At 37.6% G+C, this 14,986-nt stretch overlaps 3 protein-coding genes across 4 annotated transcripts; all 3 read left to right on the top strand.

Moving 5' to 3' along the window:
* Positions 1–224: 224 nt before the first annotated feature.
* On the top strand, positions 225–4,520 carry LOC133743370 (probable DEAD-box ATP-dependent RNA helicase 48). 2 transcript variants are annotated; one of them, XM_062171278.1, is made up of 10 exons: positions 227–1,180; positions 1,265–1,371; positions 1,520–1,575; positions 1,669–1,893; positions 1,982–2,188; positions 2,311–2,397; positions 2,608–2,703; positions 2,782–2,997; positions 3,565–3,747; positions 3,968–4,520. In XM_062171278.1, the coding sequence occupies exons 1-10, from the start codon at positions 315–317 to the stop codon at positions 4,196–4,198; spliced, it is 2,274 nt and encodes a 757-aa protein (XP_062027262.1). In that variant the 5' UTR covers positions 227–314; the 3' UTR covers positions 4,199–4,520. The 2 variants fall into 2 exon arrangements, with proteins under 2 accessions (XP_062027263.1, XP_062027262.1); XM_062171279.1 differs by lacking the exon at positions 3,968–4,520 and having other exon boundaries at positions 225–1,180; positions 2,782–3,041; positions 3,565–3,698.
* Positions 4,521–5,123: 603 nt separating this feature from the next.
* LOC133743371 (uncharacterized) lies at positions 5,124–10,775 on the top strand. The gene is made up of 8 exons (XM_062171280.1): positions 5,124–5,341; positions 5,432–5,518; positions 6,177–6,223; positions 6,487–6,533; positions 6,767–6,813; positions 7,412–7,476; positions 8,431–8,485; positions 8,599–10,775. The coding sequence occupies exons 6-8, from the start codon at positions 7,441–7,443 to the stop codon at positions 10,635–10,637; spliced, it is 2,130 nt and encodes a 709-aa protein (XP_062027264.1). The 5' UTR covers positions 5,124–5,341; positions 5,432–5,518; positions 6,177–6,223; positions 6,487–6,533; positions 6,767–6,813; positions 7,412–7,440; the 3' UTR covers positions 10,638–10,775.
* A 3,136-nt stretch (positions 10,776–13,911) lies between these two features.
* On the top strand, positions 13,912–14,758 carry LOC133742676 (F-box/LRR-repeat protein At3g48880-like). The gene is made up of 2 exons (XM_062170357.1): positions 13,912–14,045; positions 14,126–14,758. The coding sequence occupies exons 1-2, from the start codon at positions 13,936–13,938 to the stop codon at positions 14,682–14,684; spliced, it is 669 nt and encodes a 222-aa protein (XP_062026341.1). The 5' UTR covers positions 13,912–13,935; the 3' UTR covers positions 14,685–14,758.
* Positions 14,759–14,986: the final 228 nt, after the last annotated feature.

The following is a 14,986-nucleotide window of genomic DNA, read 5'->3' as shown; positions in this document are numbered from 1 at the left end:
AAATAGAATGAACCCTTAAGGCCTTGGGTGATGTTGCTATTTAAGGTTAAAAAAACAAAACCCCCTAATCAAATAAGAGCCCTAGTGAAACACTAAGTGCCTTACGGGCCTGGACACCCTAACAAAATGGCCAAGTTGGGCCCATGAAAACCCAACTTCAGATTCAAATTAAAAAGACAGGCCCAATATCCCTGTTAAACCCTAAACCCCTAAAAGTCTAAAACCCCCTTTCCTCTTTCTCTCTCTCTCTCTCACTCTCACTCTCAAATTCTTCTTCTTCAGTTCTTCTCCGATTACTCACCACCACCCAAACAATGTCCTCCGCCCTCATCGAACGCCCTAGAATCTTCTCGAAGCTTCTATGCCGGCTCATCCTGACCCAAAACATGGGCGGCGGACCCCGGACCTTCCCCGGCGGCGTCAGCAAGTGGAAATGGAAGCGCATGCACGAGAAACGAGCCATGGACAAAGAGAAGCGCCTCTTGGACCAAGAAAAGCAGCTCTACGAGGCCCGCCTCCGCTCCCAAATCCGGGGCAGCCTCGTCGGAAAACCCGACCCGCTTTCCGACCCGGGTCCGGAAACCAACCACAGCCCCATGGACCCCGACCGGCACATCAAATCCCTAGCCGATCGGTTCATGAAGGACGGCGCCGAGGACTTGTGGAACGAAAAGGACGGCCCGGTTCACGAGCAGACACCGCAGCCGACGGTCGGGTCGGACCGGCAGTCCAGATCGATTCCGGCTGACCTGAGGAAGCTGATACCGAAAGGTCGAAATTTGGCGGGAAATGATAGAAATTTGAGTAGTTTGGGGTGTAGTCATGTTAGCAGTAGAAGCTATTCGGTGCAGAGTAGAGGGAGGTTTAGGAGGAACGATGATTCGAGTGACGATTCGGATTTCGATTCCGATAATGAGGCCCTGCAGCCGTTTTGGGAGGGTAGAAATGGGAATGAGAAACCGAAATCGGAGAGAAATGTGAGGAATTTGGGGAGTAGTGCTTCTCTGGGGAAGTATGATAGGAAGGTGATTAAGAGGAGAGTGCCTCTTAATGCATTGGAAGATGAGTGTGATTTTGCGCAGCAGGTGGAATCGATTAGGTATGAGCTGAGTAAGAAAAAGGAGGTTGAAATTGAAAGAGGGGAGAGTGAAGAGGAGGGGTCGATTCTTAGTGAGAAGAGGTAATGCAAAAGAAATGTGTTTTTGTCGAGTTGAAATGTGTGCGTGCTTGTTGTTGATGCTTTTGGATTTTTTTTTTCCCGCAGATTTGATGAGTGTGGGATATCTCCATTTACAGTCAAGGCATTGTCTTCTGCTGGGTATGTTCGAATGACTAGAGTTCAGGAGGCTGCAATTTCAGCTTGCCTTGAGGGTGAGTTGGGTGGTTTTTTTGTATGTCATTTTGTTCAAAGCACCAAGCTTTAGCGTAATTTGTTAATGCGCTGCTGATTGTTTAGTGAAAAAATAAAATAAAAATAATTAACTGATACATGTCCGATGATTTGTCTAATTTGGGACAGGAAAGGATGTTTTGGTCAAAGCTAAAACCGGCACTGGCAAAACTGCTGCCTTTTTGGTACATCAGTTTGCCCTCTTCTTCTTTTGAATTGATTCATTGTGTGTTTAGGCTATGTTTTTTTTTTTGGATTCTATTGCTAAACACAAACAGCTTCCGGCTATTGAAGCAGTTGTGAAGGGTATGGCTGGCAATACCAATCAACGGGTGTCTCCAATTTTTGTTCTTATCCTCTGCCCCACAAGAGAACTTGCAAGTCAGATAGCTGCAGAAACAAATGTTTTGTTGAAGTACCATGAAGGCATAGGCATGCAAACATTAGTTGGAGGCACGAGATTTAAAGAGGACCAGAAACGTCTAGAATCAAATCCATGCCAGGTTTGTATTTCACTGTTGGCCATTGAATTTTCTGCTTGCTTAGTGTGGTTGTTGATAGAGTGAGGTCGATTGTACAAACATTTTGCAGATAATAGTTGCAACTCCTGGCAGGTTGCTGGACCACATTGAGAATAGGTCTGGCTTGTCGGTGCGATTAATGGGACTGAAAATGTTAATACTTGATGAAGCTGGCCACTTACTAGACCTAGGATTTCGGAAGGACATAGAGAAAATCGTTGATTGTTTGCCTCGTAAGAGACAGTCCTTGCTCTTTACTGCAACACTCCCAAAAGAGGTCGGTCATCTCTTATACTTTAACTCTGAAAGTTTAAAGTAGTAGCTATGTTTTACTTGATAACACTAGATTGCTGTATCAAACTACTGAAAACTCAGATTTTCCCTATTATGACTGTTCAGGTTCGCCGCATATCACAGCTTGTTTTGAAAAAAGATCATGCTTTCATTGATACAGTGGGATTGGGCTGTGTGGAAACTCATGCTAAGGTATTGAACATTGACCAGTTGTGGTAAATTGACTAATTTCCATTTTGGATAATATGTGAAGTCCTGCTTTTACATCTCTGTTGAACTAAAATGCTGGTTTCTACAGCATTTTTGTTGGTATGTTTGTGATGATTTGAAATTGGTCTCATAATTCATTAAACCCAGGATATGACTATGGGCATCATGATCCCATCTCTACTTGCTGTGCAGGTTAAGCAGTCATATCTTGTTGCACCACATGACTTGCATTTTCAAATAGTTCACCATCTTTTGAAGGAGCATATCTGGCAATCACCTGATTATAAGGTTAATATTGTTATAATATCTTGTTTCAAATAATTAGTTATACTGTATCTACTAGAGGCCTAATGTTTTAACTATCAGGTTATTGTTTTCTGTACAACTGGAATGGTAACATCCCTCCTCTACCTTCTTCTCCGTGAAATGAAAATGAATGTTAGGGAGATACATTCTAGAAAGCCTCAACTGTTTCGAACTCGTATCTCTGAGGAATTCAAGGAATCAAAGCAATTGATTCTTGTTACCTCTGATGTATCAGCACGTGGAATGAACTATCCTGATGTTACATTGGTCATTCAGGTATTCACAAGCCCGAGATAATGTTAACTCAAGTTCTACTTTAGGTAATTTTTGTCATGTGGTGTTCTATTTATATTCAAAGGTTCCTGAATTGATGTTTTACTGTGTGCAAGAAGGATATGGTGGACCAACATTAAATGTTCTAACTAGATTAAGTGTGAGGTGGATCAAATCATCTTATTGGAACTACAGAGCATTCCAAGGCACACCTTTTTGTTGTGTAGCATCTATATTGTATAAAAAGCTGTCTTTATGTTACTGATAATGGAGGTCTTTCTCTGATCTAGTGTAAATGCATAATGTCCTTGAGTGCTAATTGCCACAATCGTTGCTCACATTTTGGGGTAAATGAGACTTGTTGAATTGGTTCTCTTCAAAGATGTAAAAAGAAACAAATGGATGCATATGTGAAGAACTAGCTCAGTTTAAAGTAATCGACCCATTTAGTGTGTCCCCCATGTCATATCTCCTTTTAGTTTCTACTACTCATTCATCTGTTTTTGGGGAGTTCTAAACAACAGAGAGAGCCTTCATATATAGCTCACGAAAATGTTTTGGTGTTACAAGGTGGGTATTCCTTCTGACCGGGAACAATATATACACCGTCTTGGAAGAACAGGACGGGAAGGTAAAGAAGGAGAAGGCATATTGTTGCTTGCACCATGGGAGGAGTATTTTCTGGAGGAATTAAAAGATTTGCCCCTTGAAAAATTTCCTTCACTGCGATTGGATCCAGGCACTAAACTTAAGGTTCTTGCATCACCTGCTTCAACTTTTTTTTTTTTTTTCCTTTTCTACTTTGTGTTGCTTCATTGTATCTGAATCAAACTGTTTAGTTCCGACTCTATTACAGGCTGACTAAACTGTGAACCAAAATTAACTTATTAAACTTGAAATCTAGTTTACTTGTTTAAAATTATAGTATGCGGGTTTCTTTTCTCTAATTCTGGAATTTTGCTTACTCTTGCAGATTGAGGATTCAATGACCAAGGTTGACAGTAGTGTCAAGGAAGCCGCCTATCATGCTTGGCTTGGCTACTACAACTCGATCAGGGAAACTGGTAGGGATAAAACTACACTTGTTGAGCAAGCCAACCTCTTTTGTCAGTCAATTGGTTTGCAAACTCCTCCTTCTCTCTTTAGAAAGACAGCATTAAAGATGGGTTTGAAAGATATTCCTGGCATAAAAATACGAAAGTAGCATACAATTGGAACAAGAATAAGCAACCTGCTGATTGTGGTGGCAGGGATAGGAAGACAAGAAGTGAAGGACCTTCATTCTCGTTTCAAGTCGTAAAACAGGTTCAGCTAGTTCAAGTTGTTCCTTTTCTCAATTTGCCTTATGGTTCATGCCTGGTTTAGCCAAGGTCTACAGTCTCCATGGAAATTTTAGGCAGAAGCATCATATTTGCTTGTATTGCATCTTGCTCTGTAGTTTGGGCACCAAGTATATGCCGCATTGTACATTGTACCTGTATTCTGTCCTTTCTAATTATAATCTGAAGCTACATCTTCTTCCTTAATTTTCTGATGAAGAAATTTAGCAAGTAACCTAACCCTTGTTGAGCTTTATTACACATATTCAACTCAGCACAATGAAAACATTTTATGATTGCTCAGTACTTTAACTTGTAATCTTAAATAACAAAAATGCCAGCATCAAAATACATATTTAGCTGTTACTATGTGAAGAATATAATTTCCCACTCTTACGAGTTGTTATCATGGTTTTTCTAGCATCAAGATTGAGTAGATTTTCACATCAGGAAGATTGAGTAGATTTTTACATCATGATATATTTGTTACCAAATGTGACATGATTAATAAATGAGTAATGAATATGCATTTGCCAAAAGAAAATGAAAATTAAAGACAAGGAAAAATGAGAATTTAAATAAGGTAGATAATTTATTTCCAGCAAATGTTTTGTCTGTTACTTCAAGTATTTAAATTTACATTAGGAGAAGTGAAAAGTTAGTGATATGGTAAAGAAGCTTATCCAAATTTCAGTGTGAAAAGTTGGCACATTCAATGAATAACCTTAATTACAGTGAATCCAAGTCCAAATAAACAGAATAACTCAGAAGTGCCACCCGTTTTCCATTCCTTCCTCATATTTCATGCAGAGACGACCAACTGGACAGCCTCAGCTGCTGACATGTCACTTTTCAATTAACTGAAGAGCCTCAGAAGCAAACGGGGTTGTTGCTCTGCCGTTACAATTGCAAAGGATTCTTTTGTAATTTCAAAGCCAAGTACCCCACTCGTCCCCCTATATGAGGATACTTCTCATTTCCTATATGTCATCTGAAACTCTAGGAGAAACAAAAAGCTCTCAGCAGAGGTAAGCTGAATTGTTGCATATGAGTCTCTTCTTTCTTCTGTTCTTCAGATTTGAAATTCAAGCTCAATACATTTGTGAAATTTGATGCAGATAGACTCTTGTTGATCATAGTTTCACAAACCAAGAATTTCAGCTGCTTGGATTTACTAGTTTCTCATGTTATTTCTTTCTGAACTTGTAGGCGACTTTTCTCCCTTTCTTTTTCTCTATTCTTTCTTGCATGTTATTTACAGATGGTTTAGTTTGATCCAACTTGCTGAAGCAGAAAAAACATGCAAATCTCATTTGTCCTGAAATTTGAATTTTTTGTTTGTCTAGAAAAAAGAAAATCTTGATTTATGGTTGCATATCAGCTGAATTCAGGTTTTTTTTTGTTTTTTTTGGTCTGAGCTGATTTCAGGCATATAAAGATATTCGGAGATACATGCATTGTTTCCCCAATGATAAAAATCCCAACTAGTGAAATTCAGTATTGTGGTTTTCTTCAACTAGAAGCCTGTCAGATTGTTCAAAATATTTCACAGGATTGTCACTTATTGTCTGTGAAAAGCTAACATATATAATATATATGTGTGTGTGTGTGTGTGTGTGTGTGTATGCGTGTGTCTCAATTATGTATATATATATGATAAAGATTTATAAATATATATATATATATATATATATTTATTTATTTATTTATTTGTCTCTATTATGTATATATTGATAAAAGATTTTCAGATTCTCTGTATACTGCTTTAGATTTGATATGAGTGACTTCAATGAGAATATTCAAATGCTGTTTTTTCTGGTTTGGAGTTCAATGAGGAATAACGAATTTCATTGGTCATATCAGGAAAGGCAAGTTGAAATTTACAGTTGATCCTTCAACGAAAATCACAGGTATTGGCTAACAGAATCATGTATATCTTTATAGAGTGTTCTCATTACTAAAATCTAACTGTTTTGAAATTGAATTATTTGGAAAGTTCCTGAAGCTTCGTTGCAATTAGTATGTTCTCGAAGCTTCGTTGCTAACTTGATTTTCAGATTCTCTGTTTACTGGTTTAGATTTGATATGAGTGACTTCAGTGAGAACATTTTAATGCTGTTTACCTGATTAGAGTTCATTAATGATGAAAAATGAATTTCATTGGTCATATCAGGAAAGGCGAGTTGAAATTCACGGTTGATGTGTCAATGGAAATCACAGGTATTGGCTAACAGAAAGTTTCTCACATTTCATACAGATCATGTATATCTTTATAGAATGTTCTCATTGATGAAATCCAACTCTTTTGAACATGAGTTGTTTGGAAACTTCTTGAAGCTTCGCTGCTAACTGGTTTAGATATTTTATGAGTGACTTTAATGAAAATATTCAAGTGCTTTTTATCTGATTAGAGTTCATTAATGATGAATAACGAATTTCATTTGTCGTATCAGGAAAGGCGAGTTGAAATTCACGGTTGATTTATCAACGAAAATCACAGGTATTGGATAATAAAAAGTTTCTCGCATTGAATACAGGATCATGCACATCTTTATAGAATGTTCTCATTAATAAAGTCCAACTCTTTCGAACTTTAATTCTTTTGAAAGTTCTCGAAGCTTTGTTGTGATTAGTATGTTCTCGAAGCTTCATTGCTAAATATAGTATGTTTTCTGTAACCCCCATTAAATCTCAGACATTACAGTGCCGCAGACTCTTAGATTTTCGAAGCTTTGTTGATGGTTATAGTTTCTTTATGATGTGAGGTCTCTGTCCATTTAAATATTTAACTCATCCAGTTTTCCCCTTATGAAAGGACTATCATTTCTTCATGCATTTCTTATTTTTATTTTCTTTCACCTGGCAGTGATCTTCTTGTTTAATAGAAACATGATATATCTGCATTAGACTAGTAACATGATATCTCTTTAAACTAGTAACAATAGATTCATATATGGCATCATATATGTAAGTGTGTAACATCAGTTCTTTGATTCTATTAAAATTCTTCGTTTACTTTCGGAATAATAAAAAAGAACCTGCAGAGAATAGATTTCTCCTATAATTGAATTTGATTACTTTGTCTATGCTTAATGCAGTATTCTGATACTTTCACATCCTTGAGTAAATGCATCGGGGGAAGGTGCAACTCTCGTCCCTAAAGGTAACAATCATGAAGTCATCAGCCAAGATCATTTCATTCAGGAATCTTGCCTTATTTCCTCCCATAAATTCTAGCATCTTTTTTTCATCATCCCTGCACCAAGTGATTGTATGTTTTTTTTTCTTGTTTATTTTTTTTTTTCCAATCATCGGGGTTAAATAATTTGTTGTATGACAACTGCAAATGTAAAAAATAAAAAGGATATGCCTATTGGATGCTACTAAATTTTACTAGTGATTTATTGGCGTTGATCGTAATTATGAAGAAAGTTTCAGGATTCTTTCCAAATGTACGATGATGTGTGTACCAGTTTCAGAATCATATCAGTTTTGAAGTTTATACCATATCAGTAATCAGAATAAGTATTGTTGTATCTCTTGAAAACTTGTGTGGGAAAACTTATAAACATATGGTTACTTGAAAAATAGTGGACCATGGCAGTTAAGTTCTGTGAACTGAAAGATAAGTTATGTGAAAGCATCAGTGATATTCTTTCTGCTTCAAAGACTAAATTGTTTGAAATACTTTGAAACCTGTTCCAAGTAGAGAGTACTGTTAAAATTTGGGTTCAATGATGAGTTCTCTATGTTGTTTTTCTGATATTTTTGGTACAATAGAGTACTTAGTCATTCTGCTTGAACTTTAAAAACGCTACATCTTCCAGTACCACAAAGGAATTTGACACTGACAATATTCTTGCATTGTGGGGTTTTCTGAATTGATAATCCTACTGAAACGTATACACTCATCTTGTTTAGGAATATTGTTTCTGCTTCCCGTAGTATTCTTTAATCTCTTCACAAGGTCAAGTTTATCCATACTGAATTTACAGCCCTGCACAATAGAATCACTGCATCCATAATAAAGCTCTTGACTATCAGTTTTCCATATTTATATGCACTTGAAGAATTGCACTTTAAATACTATATTAATTCTCGTTTGCTCTTATTTTAGCCGTCATCTGTAACCCAAAATCAAAGCTTAAAGACCAGGCGGCAGCTTTCTGAAGGTGAGAGGTCAACAGATATTTCATGTAGAAAAAGTCATCATGCTCGACTCCAACTAATAAGGGCCATTGACAAACCCTGATATCTAACTACAGTTTTGAACTTACCACTGCAGCTAAAAAGAGTGCTGAAATGAATGGCCTACGAATTGAGGTAACTGAAACATCCAAATTGCAAGACAGGAGTCCTGCTGAAAGCATGGGAGATTTGGCTCCAAGAACTGAGGTTGTCCTAGAGAAGCATTTAACTGAGAATCTGATTGAAGAATCTATCGCAACTAAGGGACATTTTTTCCCAAGAGACCCAAAAGCTGAACTGTCTGGCAAACTAGTAGGCAAAAGATTATCACAGCAAAAAGCTGAACTCTCTGACAAATGTGAAACTAAAAGGTCCAAGAGCGAAGACAGGAGGATAACAGCTGAAAGCAAAGTTGCTGAGGCTGTCCCACAGAAGCGTTTGACTGAGAGTATGGTTAAGAAGTGTGCCAAAACCAAGGAAGATTGTTCTCCAAGCAAGCTACTGCCAAATGGAGTCTCTGATAAGCTTGAAGGAAAAATGACAATAGTTGAAGTTGATGGTTCCTTGACAGATCCTGGCAAAGTGATTTTTTCTGAAAACGACCCTGCTTTGACTCCTGCTTCTAACACCTTGAATAACAGGAACTCACTCACGAGTCAGATGGAAAACAGGAACATCAGAAGGTCCCAGGTAGACAATAGAAAATTGAAAAAGGACAAGTTTAATTTGCCTCGTCGGTCCTCAAAACGACTTGCTGGGAAACAACCAGAGCCAGTAAATAACCTGGTTTCAACTGTACAGGCTCGTCAAGTTGCAGCTATAAAGTCTAGTAAAGGGGATGGCAGACAAGATGCAGGTTTGGCTTCAGATGATCTTGAAAATAGAGCACCTCAGCAGCTTGGGGATGCATTAGAAACAGAGGTTGCAGACCATACTCTAACTGAAGTAAATTCTACACTACAAGGAGAGCCATTGAGCAAGGTCAAGAGGCAACTTGAAGGTCTTGAACTACAGCGGTCTGTTGATTCCTTGGGTTCCAATGAACAAACTCTTCAAGTTGCAACCAGAGAGTCTAGTAGAGGTGATGCCAGTCGAGATGCAGGTATGACTTCAAATAAATTTGTCAATGGAGCATCTCTGCAGCTTGGGGCTTCATCAGAACCCGAGTCTTTCTTTGATACCTTAGATGACATAGACTCTATATCATATGAAGAGTCATTGAACAAGGGCAAAATGTTGCTTGATGACCAAGTGGTTCCTAAAGAGCAACATCATAAGTTGGATACTGAGGAAATGGATCCTGAGAAACTCAGCTTTCTGCTTCGAGAAGACTCATCCTTTGAGTTTGCTGTCAAAGTCCTTACAGGGGAATTGCCAATAGATTACGAACCTATTTTGAAACCTGCAGCTGATATGGTGCCAAAGGCAACTGGGAGCTGCAGCAGAAATGCAACTGCCAAGTCCTGTAGCAGTAAAGCCATCCAAGCTGTAGATTTGGCACATGAAGCATCTCAGCAGTTTGAGGCTATCCAAGAGAAGAAGGTAGCAGATGATCCTTGTACTATAACAAACTCTTCACTTCATGAGGAATCTTCGAATGAGATTGAGAAATCTAATGGGAACCAAGCTGCTGATGTGGAGCAACCCCAGATGTCTGAAACTGAGAAGGCTGCTGTCGAGAATCCACAGTTGGACTTCTCATCCCTTTTCCCGGATACTTGGTCCGATTCTGACCCATTCTTTGATCTTGCATATCGGAGTCTTACAGAGGATGATCTGTTTCAGGCTTACTTTCAGGAAAATTACAACCAGATAGATGGCTCGGCACTGCCAGAGTTTGGCTCACCTAGCATTTTCCAGAATGACATGTTTGATCCACCAGAAGAATATGTCCCAGGACACCTGCTGCCCATGAATTCTTCTTTGCCACCTTCGGAAAATGTGAGCCAACCGTTATCCATGAATTCTTCATCCCAGCCTGCAGGAATTGAGGGCTTTTCAAATGGCAATGGGGTTGGTTCAGACCAACAGTTATCCATGAATTCTTCATTCTTGCCAGCAGGAAATGTGGCCTCATCCAACTCGAGTGGGGCTGGTACACAGAAGCCTTGCTTCGGAGGCAAACAGGAAGATTGATTCTGAATTAGTGGAAGACTATCCATATTTTACTTTTATGCTGTTTGTTAGTTTGTTACTTGGTTGAACACTTGAACTATCCTGCTTGTGTTTCTTTTAAGTTGTCTAAGGTATTTGAACCTTCTGTGTTGGACGTTATCTTGTTTAATTCGGTGTGCTAGATGTTATTTTCATATTTTGCTGAAGAATTTTAGCTGCTGTGTTGGTTTTCATTTTTCAGATTCCTATTCTGGAACTAAAAATACCGAACTGAACCAAAAATATTTGGTTCGGTTTTCTCAGATCCCATCAAAGTTTGAAGGTAAGCTTGCTTAGGAGAGACGAGGCATCCTTAAAAACCCTCCTTTCTCAGGTTTGCGTGGTTTGTTTCTTGGCTGGGGATGGTCGTCCCATCTGGCAAAGAATTATTAGTGATCATATTTCTTCTTTTACTGGCAGCAGAGTGCGATAATGTTATGCTGCGTCTACCCCGATGCTTGGACGTTTATATCAAAACATTAACAAGAGAATGAGGAAGGTTTAAGTACTACTTGATTGATATCTAGTATATAAATACAATGCTCAAGCACAGAAACTCAATCTCAGAAAAAGAAAAAGAAGGAATTTAATAATCGGAACCGTTCATTTTCCACTTGCAATGAATTAGCTCAATCGGAAAACGTATAATCTTTAAAAGCGACCTGGTAAGGAAGCTTTTCCAAAGAAAGTTTTGAGTGAAATCGGCACTCTCAATTAATACACTTAATTACAGTAAATCCAAGTCCAAATAAACTCAAATGACTCAGAAGTGCAACACGTTTTTGGTTCCCTCTCATATTTCATGCAAAGAGTTTGACCGGACAGCATCAGCTTCTGACTCGTCACGTTTCACTAATTCACTTGACCGAAGAGCCTCAGAAGCAAACGGGGTTGTTGCTCTGCCGTTACAAATGCAAGGGATTGTTTTGTAATTTCAAAGCCAAGTACCCCACTCTTCCCCCCATATCAGAATCCTTCTCATATTTCCTATGTGTCATCTGAAACTGTAGGAGAAACAGAAGAGCTCTTCAGCAGAGGTAAGCTGAATTTTTGCATGAGCCTCTTCTTTCTTCTTTTCTTCAGACTTTAAAATTCAAACTTGAAACCTCTGTGAAATTTGATGCATATAGATTGTTGTTGTTCATATTTTATTTTCAGCTAATTGGATTTTACTAGTTTCTTGTGTTATTTCTTTATGAACTTGTAGGTGATTATTTTTTCTCCGTTCTTTCTTGCATGTCATATACATATGGATTACTTTGATCCATCTTTGCTGAAGCAAAGAGACATGCAAATCTAATTAATCCTGAAATTGGATTTTTTTTTTTCTAGAAAAAAGATAATCTTTCACTCAAGAAAAAAAAGGAAAAAGAAAATCTTGTACGTTTTGATGAGGTTGCATATCAGCTGATTTCAGGCTTAGAGTGACATATCACAGATATATGCTATTGTTTCCCAAGAACAAAGATCACAACTTGTGAAACTCAATAATGTAGGCCTTCTTCGACTAGAATTAGGAAAAGCCTGTAGTTTCAAGTTGTTCAAAATGCTTCATATGAGTGTCACTTGTTGTCTGGGAATTTTTTTAACAGATATGTAATATTGTTTTCTTTGGCTGATTTCCTCGGTCATCATCTGTATGAACCTGAAGTGGTTGATTCGGTTAATTGATTTTAAAGGATTTTGAGATTCTTTACACACTGCTTTAGATATGATGTGATTGACCTCAGTGAGTATATTCGAATTCTAATTGCTGCTTTATCTGAGTCGAGTTCATTAATGATCAATAACGAATTTCATTTGTCAATAGAATCTCAGGTATTGGTTCACCGTTCACAGAACGTTTCTCAAATTAATACGGATCATGTATGTCTTTATGTAATGTTATCCTTGATAAAATCCAAGTATTTCAAACCTCAATAATTAGGAATGTTCTCGAAGCTTCGTAAATGACTCTAGTATATTCTCAAAGCTTTGTTGCAATCATAGTATGTTCTCAAAGCTGGGTAAAGCTATGGTATGTTAACATTTCTCATACATCAACTATTTTTACTCCTTTAAGGACTATGTAACCACTTTGAGGACTAATATTACTATTTTGAGGACTCATATGGTAAACTAAGAAAATTTACCACTTTAAGGACTCATGTTACCACTTTGAGAACTAATATTACTTTTTTGAGGACTCATGTGGTAACTAAGAAAATTTACCACTTTAAGGACTCATGTTACTACTTTAAGGACTAATATTACTATTTTAAGGACTCATTTTACTACTTTTAAGGCAATTGTATGCATGTCATACGTTAACACATTGTAGAATTTTCCCTCAAAGCTTACATTATGTTCTCGAAGCTTCGTTGCTAATTATAGTTTGTCTCTCAAAGCTTTGTTGACTTATAGTTTTAGTTTCTTTACTATGTGACTTTGTCTGTCATTTAACTCATTATTCCCTTATGGAAGGATTATCAATTCTTCCAACATTATTATGTATTTCTTCCGCTCAGTAGTGATTTTCTTGTTTAGTGGAAGTAACAAAATGTATCTTTAAAACTAGAAACATATAGATTTATGTATGGCATCATACTGTAACATCAGTTCTCTGATCCTACTGAAATTCTTCATTCTTTGTCTGAAAAATAAAGAAACTACAGAGAATAGCTATCTCCTATATTCGAATTTGATCACTTTTTATATGCTTTCTGTATGAACCATAAGTACAATGCCGTTTCTCCAAGCCTAACAGGTTCCCTGAACAAAATTGTCCCTGAAATTTTTCTTACACGTAGATTCTTAAATTTACAAAGTTTTTTTTGTTGTATTTTCCCTTGAAAAAAAGAAAAAGAAAAGAAAAGGACTGGATGATCTTAAATTTCTTACAATATGAAATGCAGTAGCAGATGCTCTCTGTATTAGTGGACTGAAGTAGCTAGGTCTCTGAGGTTTTTAATGAATCCCTTCAATTTTCGATTTTGATCATTGATTCTTTACACTAATACACAGTATCTTGTTTTGATCCTTGATGGTTTCAGCCACTTCTTTTCTACTATGACGACAAACAAAAACTCAAGATTTGACAGATGGGCAGACCTGGATAAAGATGTACTTGTAGGTATATTCATGACACTGAATGTTGTGGAATTAATCCGTGGGGCATCTGTTTGCAAATCTTGGCTGGAAGCAGCTTCGGAACCCTACCTTTGGAAGACAGTTGACTTAAGTAAGCTAGCTAGAGGTCAAGAACTTTAACCGACAGCGTGAGCAGTCTAGCCAGAGGGTTATGGATATTGTGAATAGTGCTTTCAGTTTAAGTGGTGGAACTATATCTTGCTTTATTTTCCACTTCTATGCATACATGACAAGTCAGCACTTGGTTTGTATTTCTGAAAGGTATTAGTTCAAACTTCCCAAAAATGTTCTAAAGAGGTTATTTGGTGAAATGTAAATTTGACTAACTCTCTCGTTTACAGCACCCCGAATCTCAAAAGACTTGTTCTACCAGTTCGGGACAACGATATACTAGTTAATGAGTTTGAAGAAGCTGCAAATAACTGGCCACTTCTTGAGTCATTGACTATTCCTGGTAGCTTTTCTATTGAACTCATGAAGGCAATTGGTAAGCACTGCAAGAACCTCAGCGAGCTGAAAATGATGCACCGGTTTGACATGAATTGTGCAGAGAACATTCTTGCATATGCACCAAGTTTGAAGGTCATAAGTCTTCGGTGCAATAGAGTGCACAGGGATGCTATACTTTTCTTGCTCAAGGAATTGAGGCAGTTAGAAGTGATGAATATAACTCACTGCCTCATTCTGGATCACTTTCCAAAACCTGGTTTTTGGTCTGTGCTCCCCGAACTTGATGAGTTTGTCCTTCAAGAGGCTTCGCGGCTAAAGAAGTTTCTGTTTTGTCAGATGCGCTCCTGCAATGTTTGCCACTTTCAGATTAATTCAAATGGGCTCTTGTTCTGGACTCAAAACAATGAAGCCATTTGGATAATGGACGAGGTGAGTACCCTTGCCCATTGATCTAGCTAGAAAAGAGTTAACATATCCTGGGGCACATTGTTGTGTTGTTGAACTTGTTAGAATAAGAAATTTCTGAGCTGTATCTGTTGTGCATGCTATGATGTAAATTTTCTCTTATAGACAATTTCATTTACATGTTGCAGATTTCGATTTATGGGAGAATTCTTGGGTACCTTGGTGTTTGCCATACCCTCATTTTGTTAAATATTTTGGACCATTAGATTAGTAATGTAATACCCCGAAAAATCCAAATTAAATTCCGTGGATTTTTAGAAATGATTTCACGATAGTGGGAGCGAGTA

This window comes from Rosa rugosa, chromosome 4 (assembly GCF_958449725.1).
Source record: "Rosa rugosa chromosome 4, drRosRugo1.1, whole genome shotgun sequence".
Taxonomy (NCBI): Eukaryota; Viridiplantae; Streptophyta; class Magnoliopsida; order Rosales; family Rosaceae; genus Rosa; species Rosa rugosa.
Note: the sequence above shows the minus strand (reverse complement) of the source record. Positions and strands in the feature narration are given on the sequence as shown.